The sequence below is a fragment of the Canis lupus genome, chromosome 17 (genome assembly GCF_003254725.2).
Source record: "Canis lupus dingo isolate Sandy chromosome 17, ASM325472v2, whole genome shotgun sequence".
Taxonomy (NCBI): domain Eukaryota; kingdom Metazoa; phylum Chordata; class Mammalia; order Carnivora; family Canidae; genus Canis; species Canis lupus.
In genome coordinates this window covers 57412529-57434597 of record NC_064259.1, presented here as the reverse complement: position 1 = coordinate 57434597, position 22069 = coordinate 57412529, and the positions used below count along the sequence as shown (strand labels likewise).

Genomic DNA, 22069 nt, shown 5'->3' with positions numbered 1-22069 from the left:
CCTGGCCATAGCGATGGGCTGAGGCCTGAGCAAATGATGCACATCAGGGGATCCTTGGCCAATAAGGCTTTGTTTGGAGGCTTCTGTTTGAGGGCTGCGGGTGTCTTTTTTCCTAAGGTGAGCACTGGGGCTGTGGCTGCCAATCTTGCAACTGGATGGGGCTTGATAATGAGGTTCATTCCTACCAAAACAGGTATAAAAATGCAGAGAGAAAACCCTGTTCTGGTGACTTTGTTGAGCTCTTGGTCGGGTTATTCCTGAAGCCCACATCTACCCACAGACAGTAGAGTAACATGTACCAACGCATCCTCTGTTTTCCTTAGACAGTCTGGCTGTCGGTTGTGACCAACAGTGTACTAACTAGTCTACGTAGCACCCTCAGGCCTGCTCCCCGTACCCCTTTCTGGCTCTGTGTTTCCATCACAGCACCTGTCACCCTCTCATACGACATTGTCTATTTAGTTGTGTTTATGCCTCCACTCTTCACCCCTGCTCTTTAACAGCAAGGGATTCATCTAGTGTGTCCATTGATCGGTGCGCAATCCCTGAAATGTATTCTTAGCACATAGCATACGTTTAATAAGGTGCTGTTGAATGACATAGCTACTCGATGGATAATTAAAGATTATTAAAATTCCATATGCAGAACTGGAAACCAGCACAGTTCTAAAGTTAACCAAGGACCAGCCTTCTAATAAGACATATGGCTGCTTGCCCGTGTTTGGGACCTGTGCTCACACACATGCAGCTTGTTGGCCTTCCAGCAATTTCAAGGAGAGTGCTTAGTTAGTGTTACATCACCAAGAGTGTTTTAGGTTGGTGATGCTACTCAGTTGGAACTGTTTTTATTTTTTTTGTTATTTTTTTATTTTTTTAGATTTTATTTATTCATGAGAAAGAGACAGAGGCAGAGACAAGGGCAGAGGGAGAAGCAGGCTCCATGCAGGGAGCCCGACGTGGGACTCGATCCCAGGTCTCCAGGATCCCACCCTGGGCTGCAGGCGGCGCTAAACCGCTGCGCCACCTGGGCTGCCCAGTTGGAACTGTTTTTAAACATGCTTTAAGTATTTTTAATGTATTTACAGAATGATTGTTAGATTGTACTTTGCTTTCTGTTGGTATATCTATTATTAATCACTCCTTGGATTTTTATTTTGTCTTTGCTTCTTTGCTATCATGAGCTCCTTTTCTGGAGGAGAGGATGAATGAATTAGGGGAGGTGGGCAGGCCATGGTGTCTTTTATCTCTCATATGTGCCATAGTCAGGAGACGTGGAGAATCTCTACTTTTTTTGGGAAATTGTGACCTATGTTTCTCTTCTATTCTATTACTTCTTACAGGAAAGACCACAGAATCTGGCACTTAATCCAGCGAGGTCCTTACATGGATCCTATCAGTCTGGCATTTCAGATTTATCTTCCGTCATAAAATCAGATACCTTTGTTTGTTTCCTCGATGGTACCTTACTCAGAACCCTGGTAAGAGTTGGTGGTTGCTTTTTGCTGAAGCTAACTATCAGCCTGTCATCTTGTCTGAGCTCCCACCATTAAGACATTTATCCCTTGGGTTACCAAGCCTTTTTGCGGCCTATAATTTCTGATGTCTTCCTCTTTGGTTGCAAAAGTGACAAAGGTGTGGGGGAAGGGAGGAAGAAGTGGGGTGGGAAAATCAGCTCTCTTTTCACTTCCCTTATCCTCATTGCACTCTTCTGTGAGCCAGCATGTCATAGCTAGTCTCAGCCTACTAATGTCACAGGGGAGCAGGGGAGCTTTCTCAGGTTCGGGTATAAGACTCTGTGTGGACTGGTTGGCAGAGCAATGTGGGGGGAAGCCAATGGCCATCCACACAGCCTGAAGTGCGTGGCTTGGCCGCACAACCTCACTCACTGTGGTGCTTCTAAGAAATGCAGATGTGATCACACCAAAGCCGTATTTTCTGTAATTGTCCAGTCCATATTATTTCTTCTTATATAGCCGAGTAGATTCTTGACCTAGAGAGTCCCAAATCTGTACAAGCGAGAAATTACCTCCTGAGGATTAGAGCAACCACCTCATAAGGGATCTCAAACCTCACCAGGCAGAGAGGCTTGAGTGAAGAGATGGGGCTGTTAGTGGCTGGGGAGACAGGAGCATCAGGCCCGAGGCAGCTCCAGGCCACTGGCTGTGACTCTTGTCTACCCCTATCAGCTGCTGTACTCACTCTGAAATAACACCACCCATTCACCCCGACACAGAGGTTGGCCAGGCCTAGGGCCTCCCTCCCTCCTCTCATCAAACCAGGGCCACAGCTGGGGAGGAGCTATTCTGAGGGAAGGCAGGGTCTAGGAGGAAGGAGATGAAGAAACACATGGGCATATTTTTCTGAGTCGTTTCCTTTTTCATTCCCATCACTACTGAACTGGAACAGAGCAATCTTCTACACAGACAGCTACTTACTAAAAGATGGCCCTGGCATCTGTGGTCCACATCAGCCTAATAGGAACCCTGCTGGTTGACATGCCCTGTTGCAGAAGGAAGACTAAGGAGGTGTCTGAGCAGGAGGATGTGGGCACTAGAGAAAGGGCAGAGGGGTTCAGAAGCTGAAAGGGGCTGGGAGCTCACTCCTCAGGTTCCTCCTCCTGTCTTCCAACCTTTACACCTGATGGCCCAATGCCCAGGGACTTCACCAGTCCCCCTAGATGGCCAGAAGTGGAGAGGAGGAAAACAGGACCACAGGGATGGATCCCAGGGTGACCTTTAGAACTGGAAGCCACTGTTGCAAACAGCGTTGAGGACTTTGCCTCTAATAAACCTAAAAAAGTGAGTGCAGCAAGGGCCTCATCAGCCTCTGTTGCCATGTTTACTCTGAGATCATGGTCAAATGCAGCCAGCATGCACAGAGGGAAGAGGACAGGGGCTTGTGAGGGGTGGGCACAGCCTCGATGCACGCTCTACGGTCGGTATTTGCACAGGAAATGCTGCTGCTTGCTGCAATCATTGCTCTCCCAAGTTAAAAAATCTGTAAGAGAATAAACAGATGAAAAGAACAAAGAAAAAAGAAAATAAACACGTTCTAACCCATCCGGCTCTGTACTGCACTTCCCTGTGTTACTTGAGTGCTTTGCTTGGAACCCCGGGAAGGCACTGCCATGGTTAATCTCATGTGTCCACTGGGCTGGGATGTGCGCCCAGGTGTTTCATGTGAGGGAATTTTTTTATTTAGCTGTGATTAGTATTTAAATTAGTAGACTCTGAGTAGAGCAGATTACCCTCCATAATGTGCATAATCATCCAGTGAAAAGATGGAGTTTCCCCAAAAAGCAAGGAATTCTGCGTCCAGGGTGCCCCCCGGCCCCGGACTGTGACATCAGCTCTGCCAGGCTGACAATCACATGAGCCAGTTCCTTAAAAGAAATCCATCTCTCTAGGGGCATGTGGGTGGCTCAGTCAGCTAAGTGTCTGCCTTTGGCCTAGGTCATGGTCCTGAGATCCTGCGATCAAGCTCCGCATTGGGTTCCCCACTCAGAGGGCAGTCTGCTTCTCCTTCTGCTCCTGATCTCTCTCCTCTCTCAAATAAATAAATAAATAAAAACTTTAAAAAATAAATAAAATACAATTTAATAAAAGTGTTCCTCAGTCAATTCTCCATGTGCCTTGGAGCTTCTCTCCTAACACTCTTAGCAGCTACAATGTCCACTTTTGCTTGGTTAACTCCAGTGATGGGGTTCTCACTACTTCCCGGAGGTAGCCCATTCTATTTTTGAATAGTGTTAATTGTTCACAATTTTCTCCCTTAATTTAGACAGATATACACATTTTGTTAGCTTCTACCTATTGATCTTGGTTGTGTCCCTTCTATCTGGACTGTCTTACGCCTTTCACAGCAGCAGTTGGGGTCTCTGCAAGTCTGGGAGAAGCCCTTCCTTCATCTGCGAGGAGACCTTCTCCTCGTGAAGGGTCGGGACCTGGCCTCAGAGTTTGTACCTTACCCACCATTCATCCTTTGCTGTTGGAAAGTCTTCTTGCTCTTTTTTGTGCATATAAACTTTATTCCTTAGAGGGAAGCCCCCCTGCCTCACGTCCCTGAGTCCTCAGTCCAGGTCTTTCCCAGACCCATTTCCTGCCCAGGAGCGGTGCCCTGGTGACACCATGATGGCCCTTTTAAACCCAATGTCTTTGGCATCAAGTAGCCCCTTTATCTTTGATATTCTGTTTCCTTGTTTTATAAGGGAAATGTTCCACATCATTATCTGCCGTGGTTCTCAAATGTGAGGATTTTATGGGTTATGTAGCATCGTCTGGAGACAGTTTTGGTCAAAACGACCTGGGGTGGTGGTGGATCTACTGACATCAGGGTATCCTGAACCTACGATGACGGGACAGTCTCCACAACAAAGAATTATCCAGCCCCAAATGTCATTGGTACAAAGGTCGGAGACTAACTTATTAGCATAAAAAGCCCAGAATGAAAGCAGACAAGAGAAACCAGGAGACTCACGTGATCATGTGCAGCCTGCAGCTGAGGGTCTGGGCCCTGCATTTTGGGGACAAAATCCAGGGGAACAAAGAAGAGGGAAGAATGCAGGCAAAGACGAGGTCCTGTGCCTCCCAGGGACCCCTGAGTATCAAGAAGTCCGAAAGGAGTCCTGCATGTTTGCTCCCGGTAGTCGGGGTTTCCCAAAATGTGGCATCTTTCCCCCTCATGGTATGAATATAATAGGATTTTAAAATAAGCCTATTTCAGAAAAAAAGTGCATGGATGTAAAGAACCTATTAAGTAAACAGATGAACCACTGGGCCATTGATACGGCCGAGACTGTAAAGTGGTCACAGATGACTGAAGGTCGGTACACCATGTCTGTGGCAAGACCACCGTCCTATAGAAAACAGAGTTGTTGGTGTGGATGGGCGATGAGGAGCGGACGGTCCATATTTGCTCTTACAGGTAAAGGGCAGGGCTATGATTTAGGAAGAGGCAAGGGACAGCACGTGAGGACTTACTGTTCCTGGCGCTTATGTCCGCACAGTACATGTTCTTGCCCATGGACTCACCAGACCATCTTTTATATAAATAAAAGGCCCCATCGATCCACTGCCACTTCTGCCTCTGCAAGTGACCAGAGATGGAAGATAGTCAGCCAACAGGCCTCCTGCTCACGGGCTCATAGCCAGGGGCTCCTCTCCAGCCCTCTGAATACTTGTAAAAATTTGTCATTGCAAAAATAGGGGAAGCACAGAAATGTGCACGGAATGAAAAATAGAAAACTCATCCCATTTAATCAGTGAGAGAAAAACATTACTAATATTTTGCCATATTTACTTCTGGTATAAATGTTTTTCTCAACCACAACAGTTTTATGTGCTAAAATATGAGCTTTAAGATACCTCTTCAACTGTGCATCTTGCTTCCTAAACATTTTGAAGTGGGAATGGTGTACTATAATTCTATTGATGATGATTATATTGTTTCTAATTTACAATTATTATAAAGAATACTGCCATGAACAACTTTGTTCTGAAGCTGTTTCTGTACTTAAACATATTTTCTTAGGTAGAAACCCAGAGGTAGAATGTTTGGGTCAAAGGGCATGAATATGTTGAGGGTACTGACATGCATTTCTCCAAACTACTTTCCAAACACTTTCCAGTTGTATGAATTTAAGTCTCCATCTACTGGAAAATTTCTTTATAGCCTTAAAAATATTATTCACTGAGGGGCTCCTGGTTGGCTCAGCGGGGAGCCTGCTTCTTCCCCTTCCTCTCCATCTGCCCCCTCCCTCCCCCTGCTTCTGCTCTTGCATGTTCACACATTCTCTGTCTCTCTCTCTCTCTCACTTGCTCTCTCTCTTTCAAATAAATAAATACATCTTAAAAAATTATTCATTAAGACAAAGCAAAAGCTTGATAATCTTACAAATCAAATTATATTGCTATTTTAATTTGCATTTCTTTGATAACTAGAGACATTGCACAAATTTTTCAGGATTTTATTAGCCATTTACTTTCTTCAGTTATGAATACAGAAAATTAAATCCTCTTCTATGACTTAAACTAAAAGATCAACTTCTCTTTAAAAATAGCATAGTGGTAAGAGTTATGGGCATCATTTTTTGACATTATATCAAAATCCACGGGCGCCTGGGTGACTCAGTGGTTGAGCCTCTGCCTTTGACTCAGGTCATGATTCCAGGGTCCTGGGATTGAGTCCCATATCAGGCTCCCAGGAGGGAGCCTGCTTCTCCTTCTGCCTAGGTCTCTGCCTCTCTCTCTGTGTCTCTCATGAATAAATAAATAAAAACTTAAAAAAAAAAAAAAAGAAAATTAAATCCATCCAGCTTTCCCAAGGGGGCATCTGTGAACCAACTCTGAAGTTACCTTTTGTGGGTCATGCAGGCCGATCCACACAGGCTGGTTTCTTTGGAAGCCAGTTATGTACTTTGCTACCATGTTGGCTTCCTTTATATTCTGGAGAGATGCCAGGTGGGCTCCGTTTCCATACAACTGACACTCGAGCTGTGGGCAAGAAGTTGTGCTAATCAACTCTTGAGGTTTAAAAGCATTGTCCTCATCCCAGAACCCTGGTGCACCAAGCAGCATGGAGTGTGCAGCCCCATCTCCTCCAGAACTTGAAATCTAAACCCCATAACACTTCCTGTCTCCATAGGAGAAAATACAACTGTCACAAGTGTGAGGTTTCAGAGGAAGAGGCAGCCCGAGGCAACGTTGTGAGCTTTAGGGTCAGTGGAAGTGCCTGGGCTCCTCCTGTTCTTGCGTCATGTTACCTCAACAAGTCATATGACCTCTCTGAACTTTCCTTACCTGCTACACAAGGGAATTTGTGAGGATATAATTGCTATAATTACATATTATAATTCTGCATCGCAAAAAATCTAAGAAATCACTCATTATAAAATGTGCCTTTTTGTTCATGTCCCACCAGGAAAGAAAGAAAAAAACACTGCCACTGTATCTAAATAAGGGAACATCTGATTTTGGAGGTGTTCAAATGTGAACAGGATGTGGATAGGATAGGGTAGTGTTCTTCATGGAGCACCTTCAGTATGATGAGCATCTCACACATGCTCTCTCACTGAATCCTCACCCAGTCTTAACAAATAGGAGCCACCTTTAGTTTATGGTGGAGAAACGCATGATCAGAAAATGGTGTTAGACTTAATTGCCTAAGAATAGAGCCCAGGTCTGCATAACCCCCAAGTTCCATGTCTGTTTTTATTTTAAATTATTCTGGCCCCTATATTGCACAAGAATAACACATGGTAAAGTGTAAACAAATGCTCTGTACTTTATTTTGTACCAAATATGAGGAGTGTGAATTGTCTAAAAATGAGTGATGCCTCTTTCAGGAGAGAGGAGACTCTTCAAATGTTGGTTTAGAATTGAAGATCTTGTGTTAGCTACTTTTTCATTCTAGATGAATGTGCCTATCTGTTTGCTTTTCCTCAGCAGTAGCCACAGGACTTAACCTATTTGGATTTTTGAGTATCTTCATCCCAGTAAAGGTAGACCAGGGACTGGTGTGGAAGCACATAACTATCTGTTCTGTTGCAACTTTAAAAACTTTCAGCTCCAAAATTTCTTAAAGTTGCTTCTCAAGAATTGAGGAAAAGCTGATTGCTCTCCATCAGCTTGCTTTCTATCAGTGAATAGTGTCTGGGAAACTCCTTCATTTAGTTCTCTCTCTCTCTCTCTCTCTCTCTCTCTGTCTCTCTCTCATCCACATCATCCCAGGAAGCATTGGATTAGGGCTGACTTCTCTGAGTTTGCTTCACTGCTTACTCTGGGTGTAATCTTGGGAACGTCACTTATGCTTACACTGCCCTGAAATTTTCTGTTTCAACATCACAATTTTGCACTAATCCTGCACTTTCTAAGGCCACAGAAGACTTTGTATCCTCAATAGCTGTAACTTGGTAAGTGCTCCATCATTGCTGAGTTATTTGTATACAGAGTTCTGAGGCCATTCTGGGTGCAGATCACACCACATATCCCTATGAGGTGCCCCCAATCAGTCACATCAGTTAAACCACTGCAACCCAGAGAAAGAACAGCATGGGCTCCCCACAATCCTCTGAGGTGGAGCGCCTACTTGAGTATCTTCAGTGAAATAAAACCAGTATATTGTTGGGTGGTGTAGACAGTGAAGCCTTCTATTTGTTTAGATTGCTTCACTTTCTATTAGGTGGTTCTGAAGACCATGTCCCAGGCCTGGTAAATCTGGTACAGCAATTCAATGTTTCTTTCTATAAGGTCTTTATCTTCTTATTCTCCTTATCTTTGTGTATTTCTGTCCTCACTGACAGTAATCTCCAACAGCAATGGCTGTTTTTGTTTATTCTTACTTCTTCATGGACCACCTAGGGTCTGGGCATATAGCACATAGTCCATCAATGCTTTTAGAACTGAATGAATTGAAACATACAACTGCCTTCTTCCATCTCAGCAGCCTTAGAATGCCAAAGAATAACCCTTAGTTCTGAGTTACATGAGACCTGCAGCTCTGCGTGGCATCTTGCTTTAGAGATCCCTGTCTAAGCATGGGGCCAGATTTCTTACCTCAGCCTCAGACCAGTTCCTCAGCTTCCGGAAGTATCCATAGCAATTAGACTTGTAATAAAACCATCCAGGAGCACAGCTGGGTCTCATGATGATGTCTGCACAGACACCAAAGGCAATCACAATCATGATGGCAAAAACAATCAATTACCGCACTAGCCGGTGTACAGAATGATGGGGAGGCTGGGTGCCCTGAGGAAGGACCCTGCTATGTTGCCAAATCTTTATACTGTTAATCTTACTCCCAGCCTTCTCCAAAGGGAACTATGGCCTTTAGAAGGATAACTGTGCATTGGAGAAAAGGATACAATGAGATCTTTGGGGGATTACTGAACACTGATTCTGAACTGACACTAATTCCAGGATACTCAAAAAGTCACTGTAGTCTGCCAGAGGAGAGGCTCATGGAGGTCAGGTGACCACAGAGTTTTAGCTAGGACCATTTCATGGGGTCCTTGGGACCCCAAGGCCATCCTGTGATTATCTCCCCAGTTATGGAATGCAGAATTGGAACAGACATACTCAGTGACTGGAAAAATCCCCACATTGGTCCTAAGGTCAAACAGCCATAATGAAGGCAGCACAAGAGTGGATGAGTGGGGGGATCCCTGGGTGGCGCAGCGGTTTGGTGCCTGCCTTTGGCCCAGGGCGCAATCCTGGAGACCCGGGATCGAATCCCACATCGGGCTCCCGGTGCATGGAGCCTGCTTCTCCCACTGCCTGTGTCTCTGCCTCTCTCTCTCTTTCTCTCTCTCTCTCTGTGACTATCATAAATAAATAAAAATTAAAAAAAAAAGAGTGGATGAGTGGCATAGATTGGTAGTTGTAGGCATTACAAGAAAGGAGTGCTGGCTTTGGCTAGGGGGACACAGGACAGGTTAGATGGCAACTTGGATGGAGCTTGAGGATGGGTGAGCTGAGCTGTAAGTCAGTAGCAAGGGTACATGTGAGGCAAAGGGGGGTGTGAGCAGACGAATGGGGGCAGAAATGTGTAAGCTGTGCACAGCAAGAGCAAGCATTTAATTTTGTCTTAAGTATAGGGAATATTTCGGGCAAGTCTGGTGGAAAGGAAATGAAGAATCAAGACCTGAAGCCAAGGAATCTGTGACAGAGTGAGGCACAAGTTCTTTGTGCTAGTGGATTAGTGAGTGGGCTATGATACCATATCTGAAGGTTTAAAAAACAAGAAGGTGGCTGAAAATGCAGAGGGCCTAGATGTTAAAGGGAATGCCAAGCTGGCAAGTTTGGGCTTTGTGATCATGTGGCTGTGCTCCAATGCTAGAGATGAGTGCAAGGCTCTTTCTATTCCTAGTGGATGTCCACAGACTGTTATTGTCACAAAGCAAGCATTTCCTCACTCCCCTCTCAAGTGACACTACTGTTATTTTCCCTGTTCTATTTCATCCCTTGCCTATAAATCTCTAGGGATTTCCTATGCTTTCACATAATTTCCCTACTCTGGCTAGCATGTGAGGGCTTTCATGACCTGGTCCCACAGCCCTAACCAGTTGGATCTTCCTATGCTGCAACCCCAGAAAGTCTCTACAGCTGAGGGGACGATCTGTGGAAGACTAATGGAGTGACTGGTAGGAATGTCCTGGCTCTACTTCACTCCCCAGGTTTAGCTTGGATGAATTTCAAGCCCCTGCAGGGAAGCCAGAACCAGAACAACAGGGAACTAACTATCTGGCTAGTTGGCTCCACAGGAGGGCTTGAAGGCTGCCTCCCATAGTCTTTCACACTCTAGCATGGTTCAGAGAAAGTGGCTGAATTCCCCAGGACCGGGCACCCATAGGATTGAGAGAACTGGTGGCTGCTGGTTGGCATGGTGTGGAGGGCAGAGAGCCTTAGAACACAAGGACACATCCAGGGTAGGCTAAGAAAAGAACCACAGATGTGAGTCACGGACATGAATACGATGCCCAAAGAACACTACTTCTCTCCCTATGTCCCTCCAATGGATCTCCCCATGGCCAAAGTATTCCTCAGTGGGAAGAATGTCAGGTTATATACATGCTCAGGCATGGTTTCCTTCACGGGGCCACATGGGACTATGAAAGGCACCCTGGACTAGGCACCAGAACATCACATAATCTTACTGTGTGATCTTGGGCAAGTCCCCACCTCCTCTGGGTCTGATTTTCTTCAGAACAAAAGCATTATACCAGATGTACCCAAATCTCATTTTCCATTTCAGATATTCTATGATACTTATTCTTAATTCATGTGTACAGTCTTCTTGGCTTTATTTCCTAGAAGATCTTAGGTTATTGATTCTCAGTTTGTTGACTCAAGTACTTTGTACTTGATGCTGGGTCTACATGTATGCAGGAGTCATCTCTCCCATGAGGCTGTAAGTCCTTTGCAAACCAGAATTCCCAGCATATTCAAATGGAAAAACAATGTGTAAACATTGGGTAGCTCTAATTAGATCTCTCACTTATTGACCACTAAGCATCAGGTGCTTTAAATACATTATTTCCACCCTTTACAAGAAACTTGTAAAATAATTATTATAACTGACATTTCGTTGATAATTTAACTATGGCTTACAATTATACAAGGCTAGAATTTGATTCTATAGTCCTTGCAATTTTTACCATGTGACATGGTCTTTCATTCCTGTCTGATATCCACTGCCTGCAGCACCTAAACATTTTTTTTTGGCGAAAGGAGGGCTATGTGAGTTTGCTGCATGAACACTGGCTCTAGGCTCAGTTCCAGCTGAGTGACTGATACTCACTACCCAGGACGTCAGTGCTGGCTATGCAGCTCAGCAGTAGGAGCAGCCACATGCTTTTGGGAGCCATCGTCCTCTTCCCTGGACAGCAGAAATGCTTCAGAAACCTCTACTATAGGGGTCTCAGATATCTGTGAGTTTTTCCCTTGAAGTTCTTGGATTCACCTGGATCTGCAATCTGAGCACAGTGGGTGAAACGGACCCAGGAATTTAGATGCCAAATCACCTAAGGAGGAAAAAAAAATTTGTTCTGGTTAAACCCAGATTATACAATAAAGGAAGCCTCAGGCTAAATGTAGAGATTAGGAATATTTAATTTATGTCACCTGCAAGGCCTCTGGCCCAGTGCCAGAGACCTAACTGTACTGGGTACTGTAACTGTACTGGGCTGAATAGTTTAAAAGTCTGGATGAAAGCATTTGGTATATTGTGAAGACCTTGCTTCTGCTATTTTCAGGAGAACCAGCAAGCTTTCTCACAGTTGGAGCAGTAATGGACTTTCTATAGAGTCGATTCAATCAAATTAAGTTGGTCCCAGGAGTGAATTTTTCTGTTAGAATAAAAAGTAAATATATGATCCAATACCCACATTTCACAGATTAGAGGACCTGAGGTCTATGGGTATGAAGTGGTTTGGTCATTGTCACATGGCTACAAGTAGATATTAGGGCAACCTTCTGTTCTTTACACTTAGGTGATAACCATCTTTTTTTTTTTTTTAAGAAGATAGCTTTGTTATCTTTCCCCATCACCAGACTGTACATGAATTATTAAAAGATCAGTGAAAAACTGGAAAATAGGAAGTAAATTCAATCTTCCAGAAATAAACAATTTAGTGACTAGCTGATAGACATCTTTCCATGTACATCTGTATATGTGTGCAGGTTTGTGTGTCATTTTATTTATATAAACAGAGTCATAGAGTTCCTTTACTTGGTTTTGTTTCTCAGAAACGGTTGATTGTAATGAATCTTCTTCCCCTCACATAAGTGTTATGCAGTTTTGATTCCCTCTTTAGTATAAGTGCACACACACACAGGGTTGTGACTTCACAGACATGCACAGTCACAATGATAACCTTGGCTAAAATGCCCTCTGAATGGGCTGTTCTATACATTCCAGTAATGGTGCACAGACAGCAATGCCAGTTCCCCAAACTTTGAGGAACACTTAATTTGTCCAGTTTTTTTTCTTGCTAATTTTGGCATAATAAACAAAAATCTCATTGTTTTGTTAGTATTTTTAAAAATATTAGTAATTAAATTACTTAAATTAGTATTTTTTTAAAATGTTCAAAATATATAAAAAGCTGAACAGCTTTTTTTTTTTTTAATTGGAGTTCAATTTGCCAACATATAGCATAACATCCAGGACTCATCCCGTCAAGTGCCCCCCCTCAGTGCCCATCACCCAGTCACCCATCCCCCACCCACCTCCCTTTCTACTACCCCTTGTTTGTTTCCCAGAGTTAGGAGTCTCTCAGGTTCTGTCTCCCTCTCTGATATTTCCCACTCATTTTCTCTCCTTTCCCCTTTATTCCCTTTCACTATTTTTTATATTCCCCAAATGAATGAGACCATATAATGTTTGTCCTTCTCCGACTGACTTACTTCACTCAGCATAACACCCTCCAGTTCCATCCACGTTGAAGCAAATGGTGGGTATATGTCACTGAACAGCTTTTTATATGATGATTGATTAGCTTTTTAAATATCTTTTGTAAATTTTTGGTTTACAGCTTTGTACATTTTTCCTGTTTGATTGCTATTTTTTTCCTCAGGAATTTGTAGGGCCTTTCTTTGTGCATTTATTGCCTTTCATATATTACTAAGAATATTTCCCAGTTTGTATTTCTTCTCATTTATATCTTTTGCCACACTGAAAATTTCAATAATGTCCATATTTGCCTTCTCCTTTATAACATTTGGAATTTATATTAAAAAACAGGCCATTACCATCCACATAAGATTAAAATATCTACCCATATTCTCTTTTATCTTCATTCCTCTGACATTTATTTTAGTGTAAGCATGCCATTGGGTCCAAGGTTTTTTCCCAAATGATTATGAGGATGAGGGATTCCTTGAATCCTGCTTTGAGCATACTTTATGATCCAAAAATCAGAATATACATTCTGTCAAATAATAAATTGCTTAAGGGAAATGATGGAACATAATATTCAAACTTTCCTAGACTATCTGAAGATTCAATCCCTACACAAGTCCATGTGAGCACTCTGACACAGTGTGAATAAAGGAAACCAAATGGTGAAGGTGTGATGACCACCCCTTAACATAATTACATTAACCCTGCATTTCCCTGATGAACCTCCCTTCCGAAAGTGATGGAGGTACTCTCAATGTCCTGCAACCTCCTTAAAACACAAACAGCAAGGACTTCTCTGTCAAACTAACTGTCTGGGGGAAGGGAGGTACGGCATCTTTTGGAATAATCTATAAGTGGATCTTATCACACTGACATTCATTGAATGCTCTCATGCCACCTAATCTAACCCTAACTAAGTTGTATTGTACATATTGCTAACTTATTTTACCCATGAAAATACCACATTCATTGAGATTAAGTAACTCCCAAAGTTTCACAACTACTAGATTTCACAGCCATGATTTAACCTGACACTGACACCAAACATAATGCTCTTTATAAGGAACAAAAGAAATGCATAGTTCAAATTTAAAAACACAGCAGCAAAGAGCATGACTAACATCATTAATTAGACCCAAAGCTTATAATATATCTGGCCCAGTGAAGAGCTAGCAGAGGAAAACTAATGTTCAAAAAAAAAAAAAAAAAAGCCTTCTGCCCTCAACTGGGTAGAGAATTACCTGAATGGCCCTCAAGGCTTTGAAGACCCCTGTCTTCTTTGGTGTCCTGAGAGATCCCAGGGAGTTTCCTGAGTTCTTATATCTTCTTGCTTCCAGAATTATATGACCTTTGTTTTAATCATAGAGCAATAATATTGCTTCAAGTAATAATCCATCCATAAAAGTCTTATCTGTAGTCAAAGCTAATGTATGGAGAAGGCTTGAGAATGAATCAAATAGCCAGAAGAACTCCTCCCTGTTTGTAAACAGCCTTTCCTTTCCATCCCATCTTATCAAAACTGACAACATCCTGTCATCTGTGAGAAGCCCATCTTCTCTCACTCTATCTACTTTTTCTTCTGTCAATCTTTTTTATTTCTTTCTACTGTTAATTTCCTTTCTTTCTCCTCCCTTTCTATAAAGATGCCCCACTTCATCTCTGGAGAATCAGGATGTGTCTGTCTATCTTTGTGGAAAAGATTTGCCACCAGGCTGGATGGAAGTTCTGCATCCCTGCCGTGTGCTCCAGGGGTCCAAACAGACTTTCCCCTTTAAGGCACCAATCCTATCCCCCTCAGCATGCACCCCATTCCTCAAATATCTATTTCAGCTTCTACTGTTTGTTCCTCAGGAACAAGGCACTGAAATCTTGTCCTAATGCAGGACAATTATGTCAAAATAGTTCACATTGATATACTGTTTTACCATAGGGTGTTTCTGTGAGATCCTAACAGAACCCCTGGGAGTTATGTAGGACATTTACCCTCATTTCACACTGACGAAACTTAACGTTAAGAGATAGTAGAGCCCCTGCTCAGTCAGGTGTGTGACGCTGGTCAGTGGTGGACCTGGATAGTGACCTCAGGTCTTCCCTGTTTCCTGAATCACACACTCTTATTAAGAAAATAGCCTATTTAGAAAAGGCAACACAATTTCTTTCTCTAGTGTTGATAGCAAAAAAATTAAACTATGTTGAAAATATCAGCAATTATTCAACCTCAAAAGACTAGAACTTTTTTTTTTTTTTTTTTTTTTAAAGACTAGAACTTTAAGGCTGGGAAGGATAATGGTATTTCTCAAGTCCTGTGCTTCTGCTCTACCATCGATGAACCTGTAGCCCAGAGAAGCACCGTGAGTGATTCAGGACAGAGCTAGTTTGGAGTGAAGCTGGTATCAGAAACTGGGCTTTCTTCCTCTCAGCCCAGAGTTCTTTTTACAATGCTACTTGAGCTTTTCCACTGGCTTTTTCTAGCCTGTGTATACATCTGCGGTAGGACAGGAGAAAGTCATGTTTCCATGGTGCCCAAAATGTATTTTAGAGAACATCTGCAATTCTGATGATACTTTGGAGAAAAAGCACAAGGCCTGGCTTCAAATGAATGTTTGTTCAGGTCCTAATTTTGTTACCTATTCTCTGCATAACATTGGGCTGGCTCCTGAACCTTTCTGAGCCTCAATTTCCTAAAAGTATGTGGTAGGAAATCACCAGATGAATTTTGTTTTTTACACTACGGTTAAACATGGCCTTTCTCCCTTTAGGCAGCTGGATGGGAATCATGACACAACAGAGAACAAAGATATTAATTCCAAACCTTTTAAATTCAAAAGAACTGGTCCAAATGTAAGAGAGCAATCTTTCTTTCTTCCTTCCTTCCTTTCTTTCTTCTTTCTTTCTTTCTTTCTTTCTTTCTTTCTTTCTTTCTTTCTTTCTTTCTCTTTCTTTCTTGGATTTTATTTATTTATTCATGAGAGGCACACAGAGAGAGGCAGAGACATAGGCAGAGGGAAAAGCAGGCTCCCTGCAGGGAGCCTGATGAAGGACTCCATCCCAGGACCCTGGGATCACACCCCCAGCCAAAGGTAGACGCTCGATCATCCTGAGAGCAATGTTTTTTTTTTTGTTTTTTTTTTTTTGAGAGCAATGTTTTGACAAAATATATGTTTAGGTAGATTTCCCAACCCCCAACCCTCACTCTGCTAGCTACATGTCACTATATAAAGTCTTGAGATGAGAGAGAGGGAAGAGAAGAAGATGAGACAAGAGAATTAGAGGCTCATAGGACTTAAAGAGGTCTTCCAAAAAAAAAAAAAAAGAGGTCTTCCACTGAACCCCTCCCCCCATTAGTTAGTTCCAAAGGTGGACATTAATGGAACCTACATAAAATTGTGGAATATAAGAACACAGAAGACTCAGGAAATACCTGCATTGAAAAGGGCCACTGAATACTGAGTAGAATTATTTGAAATTTTTCTATATGTGGACACATCATACATGACATTTAGAGAAACTTAAAACTGCAAATCAGCAACAATTACCTCCAAAACTAGGATCAAGGGTGCCTGTGTGGCACAGTCAGTTAAGCATCTGCCTTTGGCTCAGTCATGATCCCAGGGTCCTGCAATCAAGCCCCATGCAAGGCTCCTGCTCTCATGGAGCCTGCTTCTCCCTCTCCTCCCTGCTTGAGCTCTCTCTCTCTTGTTCTCTCTCTTTCTTGAATAAATAAAATCTTTAAAAACACAAAAACATACACAATCCCCCCACCAAAAACAACAACAACAACAACAACAAACTAGGATCAGAATAGCACCATACCAGAGTAATTAAAATGCAAGGGAAATAACTAACTAAATAAAATATATTAATAATAAAAATCAGACAAATAAATAAATAAAAAGTGTGAAGGGAAGCAACTTTCTTATAATTTTCACATGTCTTAATTTCATGCTCTTCTCTCTCAATGGCTAGTTAGCTGGGTATAGATTTCCAGGTTGAAAGTTGCTGGAGAAAGGGGAACCCTCTTGCACTGTTGGTGGGAATGTGAACTGGTATAGCTACTCTGAAACTGTGTGGAAATTCCTCAAGAAATTAAAAATAGAGCTACCCTATGACCCAGCAATTGCACTACTGGGTATTTACCCCAAAGATACAGATGTAGTGGAAATGCCAGGACACCTGTACCCCAATGTTCATAGCAGCAATGTCCACAATAGCCAACTATGGAAGGAGCCATGATGTCCTTCAACAGATGAATGGATAAAAAAGATGTCATATATATATATATATATATAAAATGAATGAGACCATATAATGTTTGTCCTTCTCCGATTGACTTACTTCACTCAGCATAATACCCTCCAGTTCCATCCACGTCGAAGCAAATGGTGGGTATTTGTCCATTCTTATGGCTGAGTAATATTCCATTGTAAATATAGACCACATCTTCTTTATCCATTCATCTTTTGATGGACACCAACAATAACCCCAATCAGGATACGGAACATTTCCATCACCTGGGTAATTCCTCCCTGCACCCGCCTCCCACTAAAGTAACAACTATTCTGACTTCCATCACCACAGATTAGTCTTGCCTTTTCCTTTTTTAACTTTATGTAAATAAAATATGTACTCTTCTATGTCTGGAATATTTCACTTGACATAAGTGTTTTTTGTGTTTCTTCCACATTGTTGCCTGTATTAATAATTTGCTCTTTCTAACACTCAGTAGCATTCTATTGCATAAATATAGTACAGGTCATTGTTGTTTTGATTCCTCATTCTTGGTTGATATACATTTTAGCTATTTTCAGCTTCTGACTAAAGCTGAAAATACCTTCGAGGGTGATGGGAATGTTCTATATCTTCATAGGGTTAGCCTATGAAGTTAGCCTCTTGACAGATAAATGTTTTCATTCCAGGAGTAGGAGTGGGATTGCTGGCTCATGGGATGGGTGTGTATTTAAGTTAGAAAGTGAAAAACTTTTCCCATCTTACACTCCCACTGGCAATGTACAAGAGTTCCAAGTGCTCCACATCTTCAGTAACATTTGGCTATAGTCAGTCTTTTAATGCTTTAACCCTAAGTCAAAAATTACTATACTATTTCCTGTGCTGTGATTTATCACAAAGTAAGGAATTAAAAACCACAAAAGAAAGTAACTCAGACCTTAATGAGGAGAGAATTCATATGTGGGAGAATCAGTAGTCCTTTCTGGACCTCTTAACTATCTCCAGAATAATAATAGCATTGGAGTGGATGATCTCTGGGGCATTTCTAACTCAGGTAATGGATTTGGAGGAAGGCAGGTCAGTGCACGGGCTTTGGTGTCAAGATTCAGGTTCTCACCAGGCTCTGCAATGGCTTAGCTAGAGGGCTTTGGGTAGATACTTAGGCTCAAAAAAAAACACTATTTTCTTGCTAATAAAATCAAATATGAATTGTACATCTACCATAGGAAAGTTTTGAATATTAAATGAGATAATGAACACACGGAGTTTTGCATAGTACACAGTGAAGACTTAATAAATAGCAGATTATAAAACATGGACATTTTCTGTAGGCATGCTGACAACACTGACTCCATCTTTGGCCCTCCATCTTGTTCTCCCCTCTGGTGCACAGATGATGCCACTTTAGATAACTCCCCTGTGACCTTACTACCATGTCTCTTGCTCTATAAAAGCTGTGGTTTGGGATTCAAGTGGGGCAGAGAGTGCAGTAGAGAATGGTCTTACGCAGCTTAGATCACCTGCCCACCTGCTACCCCCTGTCAGGAAGCTACCCCAAATAAAACTGGATAAATAGTATGGAGTGGCTTGCTTCATTTTTTGGTCCTGAAGTGACTTCCCAGCTTGGATGATACTTTACTGGCCCTCTTCCCTCTTATAACACTTTCTAAAGTATATTCTTCAGGAGAAGGTGGTGTGCTAATGAACATGGTGAATCCTTAGTGTGGCTAAGGTGACATGGATGGCATCTCCATGTGGTATCTCCAAACACTTGAAGTACATTACTTCATTATCACAGAAATTTTCAAACCTAAAGTTTAAAGGCTCTTACAAAAGTTATATGCTTTTACCTGTATACTTATCACTTAAACTCTATCATTAGCATTTGACTATCCTTCCTTTACCATACATATATTTACCCAAATCCCAATGTACCCATCAATCCATGTTAGGTTTTTAAAATACATTTCAGAAAAAAAATAAATAAAATAAAATAAAATAAAATAAAAATAAAAATAAAAATAAAAATAAAATAAAATAAAATATATTTCAGAGTAGATTGCAGACATCAGTACACTTTCCTCTAAGTACTTCAGCATACCTATCATTTACTATTAGGTTAAATGTTTATTTATATATATTTATTTTAGGTCAAATTTACATACAAGAATATGCACAAATCCCTAGTAAGGATTTTCTGTTTTGAAAAGTGCACATGAATGTGTAAACCAAACCCTATGAAGATATAGAACATTCCCATCACCCTCGAAGGTTCCTTGTGCCCCTTCCCAATCAATTCCTACCCCCTCCACAAGGCAAGTACTGTTCAGATATTTTTCATCTTAAATTAATTTTAATTTTCAGAACTTCTATCAATGGAATTAAAGAGTATACACTCTTTTGTGCATGGCTTCTTTTGCTCAATAAAATATGTTTGAGATAATCCATGTTTTTTTTTTTGTAAAGATTTTATGTATTTATTTTAGAGAGAGAGACAGCACACACATGTGTGAGCTGGGAGGGACAGATGGGGAGACAAGAAGAAAGAATCTGAAGCAGACTACCCATTGAGTATAGAGCCCTACCTCACAACACTCAGATCACAACTTGAGCCAAACCGAGTTGAATGCTTAACCAACTGAGCCACCCAGGAGTCCCTCAACTACATTGTTTTGTGTGTCAGTAATTTGTTCCTTTTTCACTGTTCTTTTTAATATGCCACAGAATGAATATAACACAGTTTATCCATACTATTGAAGGTACCTGAACACTTCCAGTGCTTGTTCTTAAAACAGTAAAGCTGCTGTGAACATTCTTGTATAACAAGTCATTTTGTGGACATGTTTTAATTTCTCTTGGGTAAATACCTTGGAATTATTGAGACATAGAATAGGAAGTTGCTTAGTTTTATAAGAATTTGCCAGACTTTCCTCAAAATGGTTAAATCATTTCACATTCTTATGAATTATGTATGATAAGGCAAAACCCATTGCTATTTCCAATGGGTTTTTTCTAACTGGGGTTATGGCTGATGACTTCAGGAGCACGAGTATGGGATGTAGGAACACTGCCACCACCATCACATGAGGCTTTAGAAAGTAAGTTTATTGTGTAAAGAATCCTAAGACTAGCTTGAGTTCTTGTCAGACCTCATAGGGTACTCAACTGATTAGGGCATGGGAGGCCCCGGGATCATTGGTAGGGAAGTGACCCATGGTGAGTCATTATGCCTGTGCCCATCTGGCAGGTAAATAAATTCTTTGTTCCTTCTTGGTGACTTCTAAGGATAAGGATGGTCAGACAAAATAATATCACGCCTAGAAAAACCCAGATCTTAGTAAAATTTAAGAGACGAATGCCAGGTTATTGCCAGTGGGCATCAAATTTGAGTCTGTGGATCAAGGTAAGGAGTCAAATACACAAGTTTTTCAAAAGAAGTCACCAGTTGTTTTTCCTGAGTAGAGATGGGTTCTTTGTTTACATTTCTACCAGAGGTAACCCATATGGTTCTTCATATCTCTTTGAATGACGATTATTCATTAATTCCCTAAATGTTCTTTAGATAAGGATTTTATGAACACCCTTCAAAGGATCAGCCTTAAATTAACTTATTTTATGGTTTTATTGCAAAGTCTTGCCTTCGTTTCCCTTTTAGGATGATGTAATTTATAATGTGCAAGCTTGCTACTCCTCCCTTTATGTTCACATCAAATGAGCAAACAGTTGGCCATGATGCAGATGGTCATAGGGTTGGTTCAAGGTTTGTGAGTACAGTTACATAGAAGCCTCTTATCTAAAATAGCCCTAGGAATGCTTGGACATGAGAGAGAGAAGATGTTCAGCTGGATACTTTAGGATATGTCCTTCCAAAAGCAAAGTAGTTGAAAAAAAAACCCAGAATTATAGAATGTCAGAGCCAGAGGAGAACATGGAGGCTATTGATACTTCCTCCTCATCTTATAAAAGAGAGAGTGGAATGAAACAGGAATAAGCCTAACATCTGTGCTCAAAATTCATTGGAAATTGTTACAATTAAGATTTTGCTTACAATGGAGAAATCCATTCCAGCCAGCTCAAATTCAAATGGGCTTATTGAAAGGATAAAGAAGCATCTTGCAGAAACAAAGCATGCCCAGTTGTGGGCTCTGCCTGGGGAAATGAGAGGCCCTTCATTAGTGGTTGACACAGTCACTGACTCTGGGATCATGGGGTCTGTGGTGCCCTTTGGGCGTCTAGTCTACTCTCTTGCTTCTTCCCTCAGCCTGGCTTTCTTTATGTATTTGTCAGCACAAAACTGAACACTGCTGCCCAGCCTCAATGCTACCTGACCTTTTAGGTCAAATTTTAAAAGCGTGAAATCACTGGCTCTTTATAGCATGCCTGTTGAGATGACAGTTGAAATCCCAATATTTTGACTCCCAGTTTAGAGATGCACGCTGAACTTTCTCTTCTAAACATGAGCACAGACAGTGAAAGAGCTTAGCCTCAGTTTTCTCACCGCTAGGACAGGAATAATAATGTTTCTACCCTGCAGAGTTGCTGTGGTGATTAAATCCGTTTGATACATGCCAAATCCCTAGAACAATGCCTAGAACATATGATACTGCTGATACTAATGTTCTTAGCTGGTTTTTCCCTTCTTCTCTCCCCCTGCTCAACACCTCTAACACTGGCCCCCAGATCCAATCTCCATGCATCTCTGTCCTGCTCTATACTCTTCAGAATGCACACCCTGGGATGTCTTGTTGACAGGCTCCTAGTTAGGTTTGGCCAATGGGAGGCACCACAAGGATCCTGGAAGGTGAAAGTAGAGAGAGGTCAGTATTACCCTTCTACCCTCCCTGCACTGACACTGGGAATCTGGTAGTACTTGCATCTTTCCATGACTTGTGTGGCCCCTCTTCCACAGTCCTCATTCTCAGGAGCTCAATGTAGCTGTATTTCT

At 41.7% G+C, this 22069-nt stretch overlaps 2 protein-coding genes across 3 annotated transcripts in view; both read right to left on the bottom strand.

Moving 5' to 3' along the window:
* Positions 1-22069, bottom strand: part of LOC112664092 (phosphodiesterase 4D interacting protein) — a 400486-nt gene that overhangs the window by 40110 nt on the left and 338307 nt on the right. The gene's annotated exons all lie outside the window — the stretch shown is intronic.
* Positions 2825-14257, bottom strand: LOC112664087 (regenerating islet-derived protein 4-like). Its single transcript, XM_025453322.3, has 6 exons — positions 14139-14257; positions 11296-11518; positions 8553-8650; positions 6354-6491; positions 4980-5085; positions 2825-2997 (listed from the first exon to the last, which is right to left on the bottom strand). The coding sequence occupies exons 2-6, from the start codon at positions 11360-11362 to the stop codon at positions 2930-2932; spliced, it is 477 nt and encodes a 158-aa protein (XP_025309107.1). The 5' UTR covers positions 11363-11518; positions 14139-14257; the 3' UTR covers positions 2825-2929.

Bases quoted from the DNA above. Each gene is read 5' to 3' on its own strand.
- LOC112664087 (XM_025453322.3), bottom strand. From the start codon at position 11,362: ATGGCTCCCAAAAGCATGTGGCTGCTCCTACTGCTGAGCTGCATAGCC. The intron at 8,651-11,295 runs GTGAGTATCAGT...GTGTCTGTGCAG, and splicing joins CAGCACTGACGTCCTGGGTA to ACATCATCATGAGACCCAGC. The intron at 2,998-4,979 runs GTAAGTCCTCAC...ATTCTCTTACAG, and splicing joins GGACATAAGCGCCAGGAACA to ATTTTTTAACTTGGGAGAGC.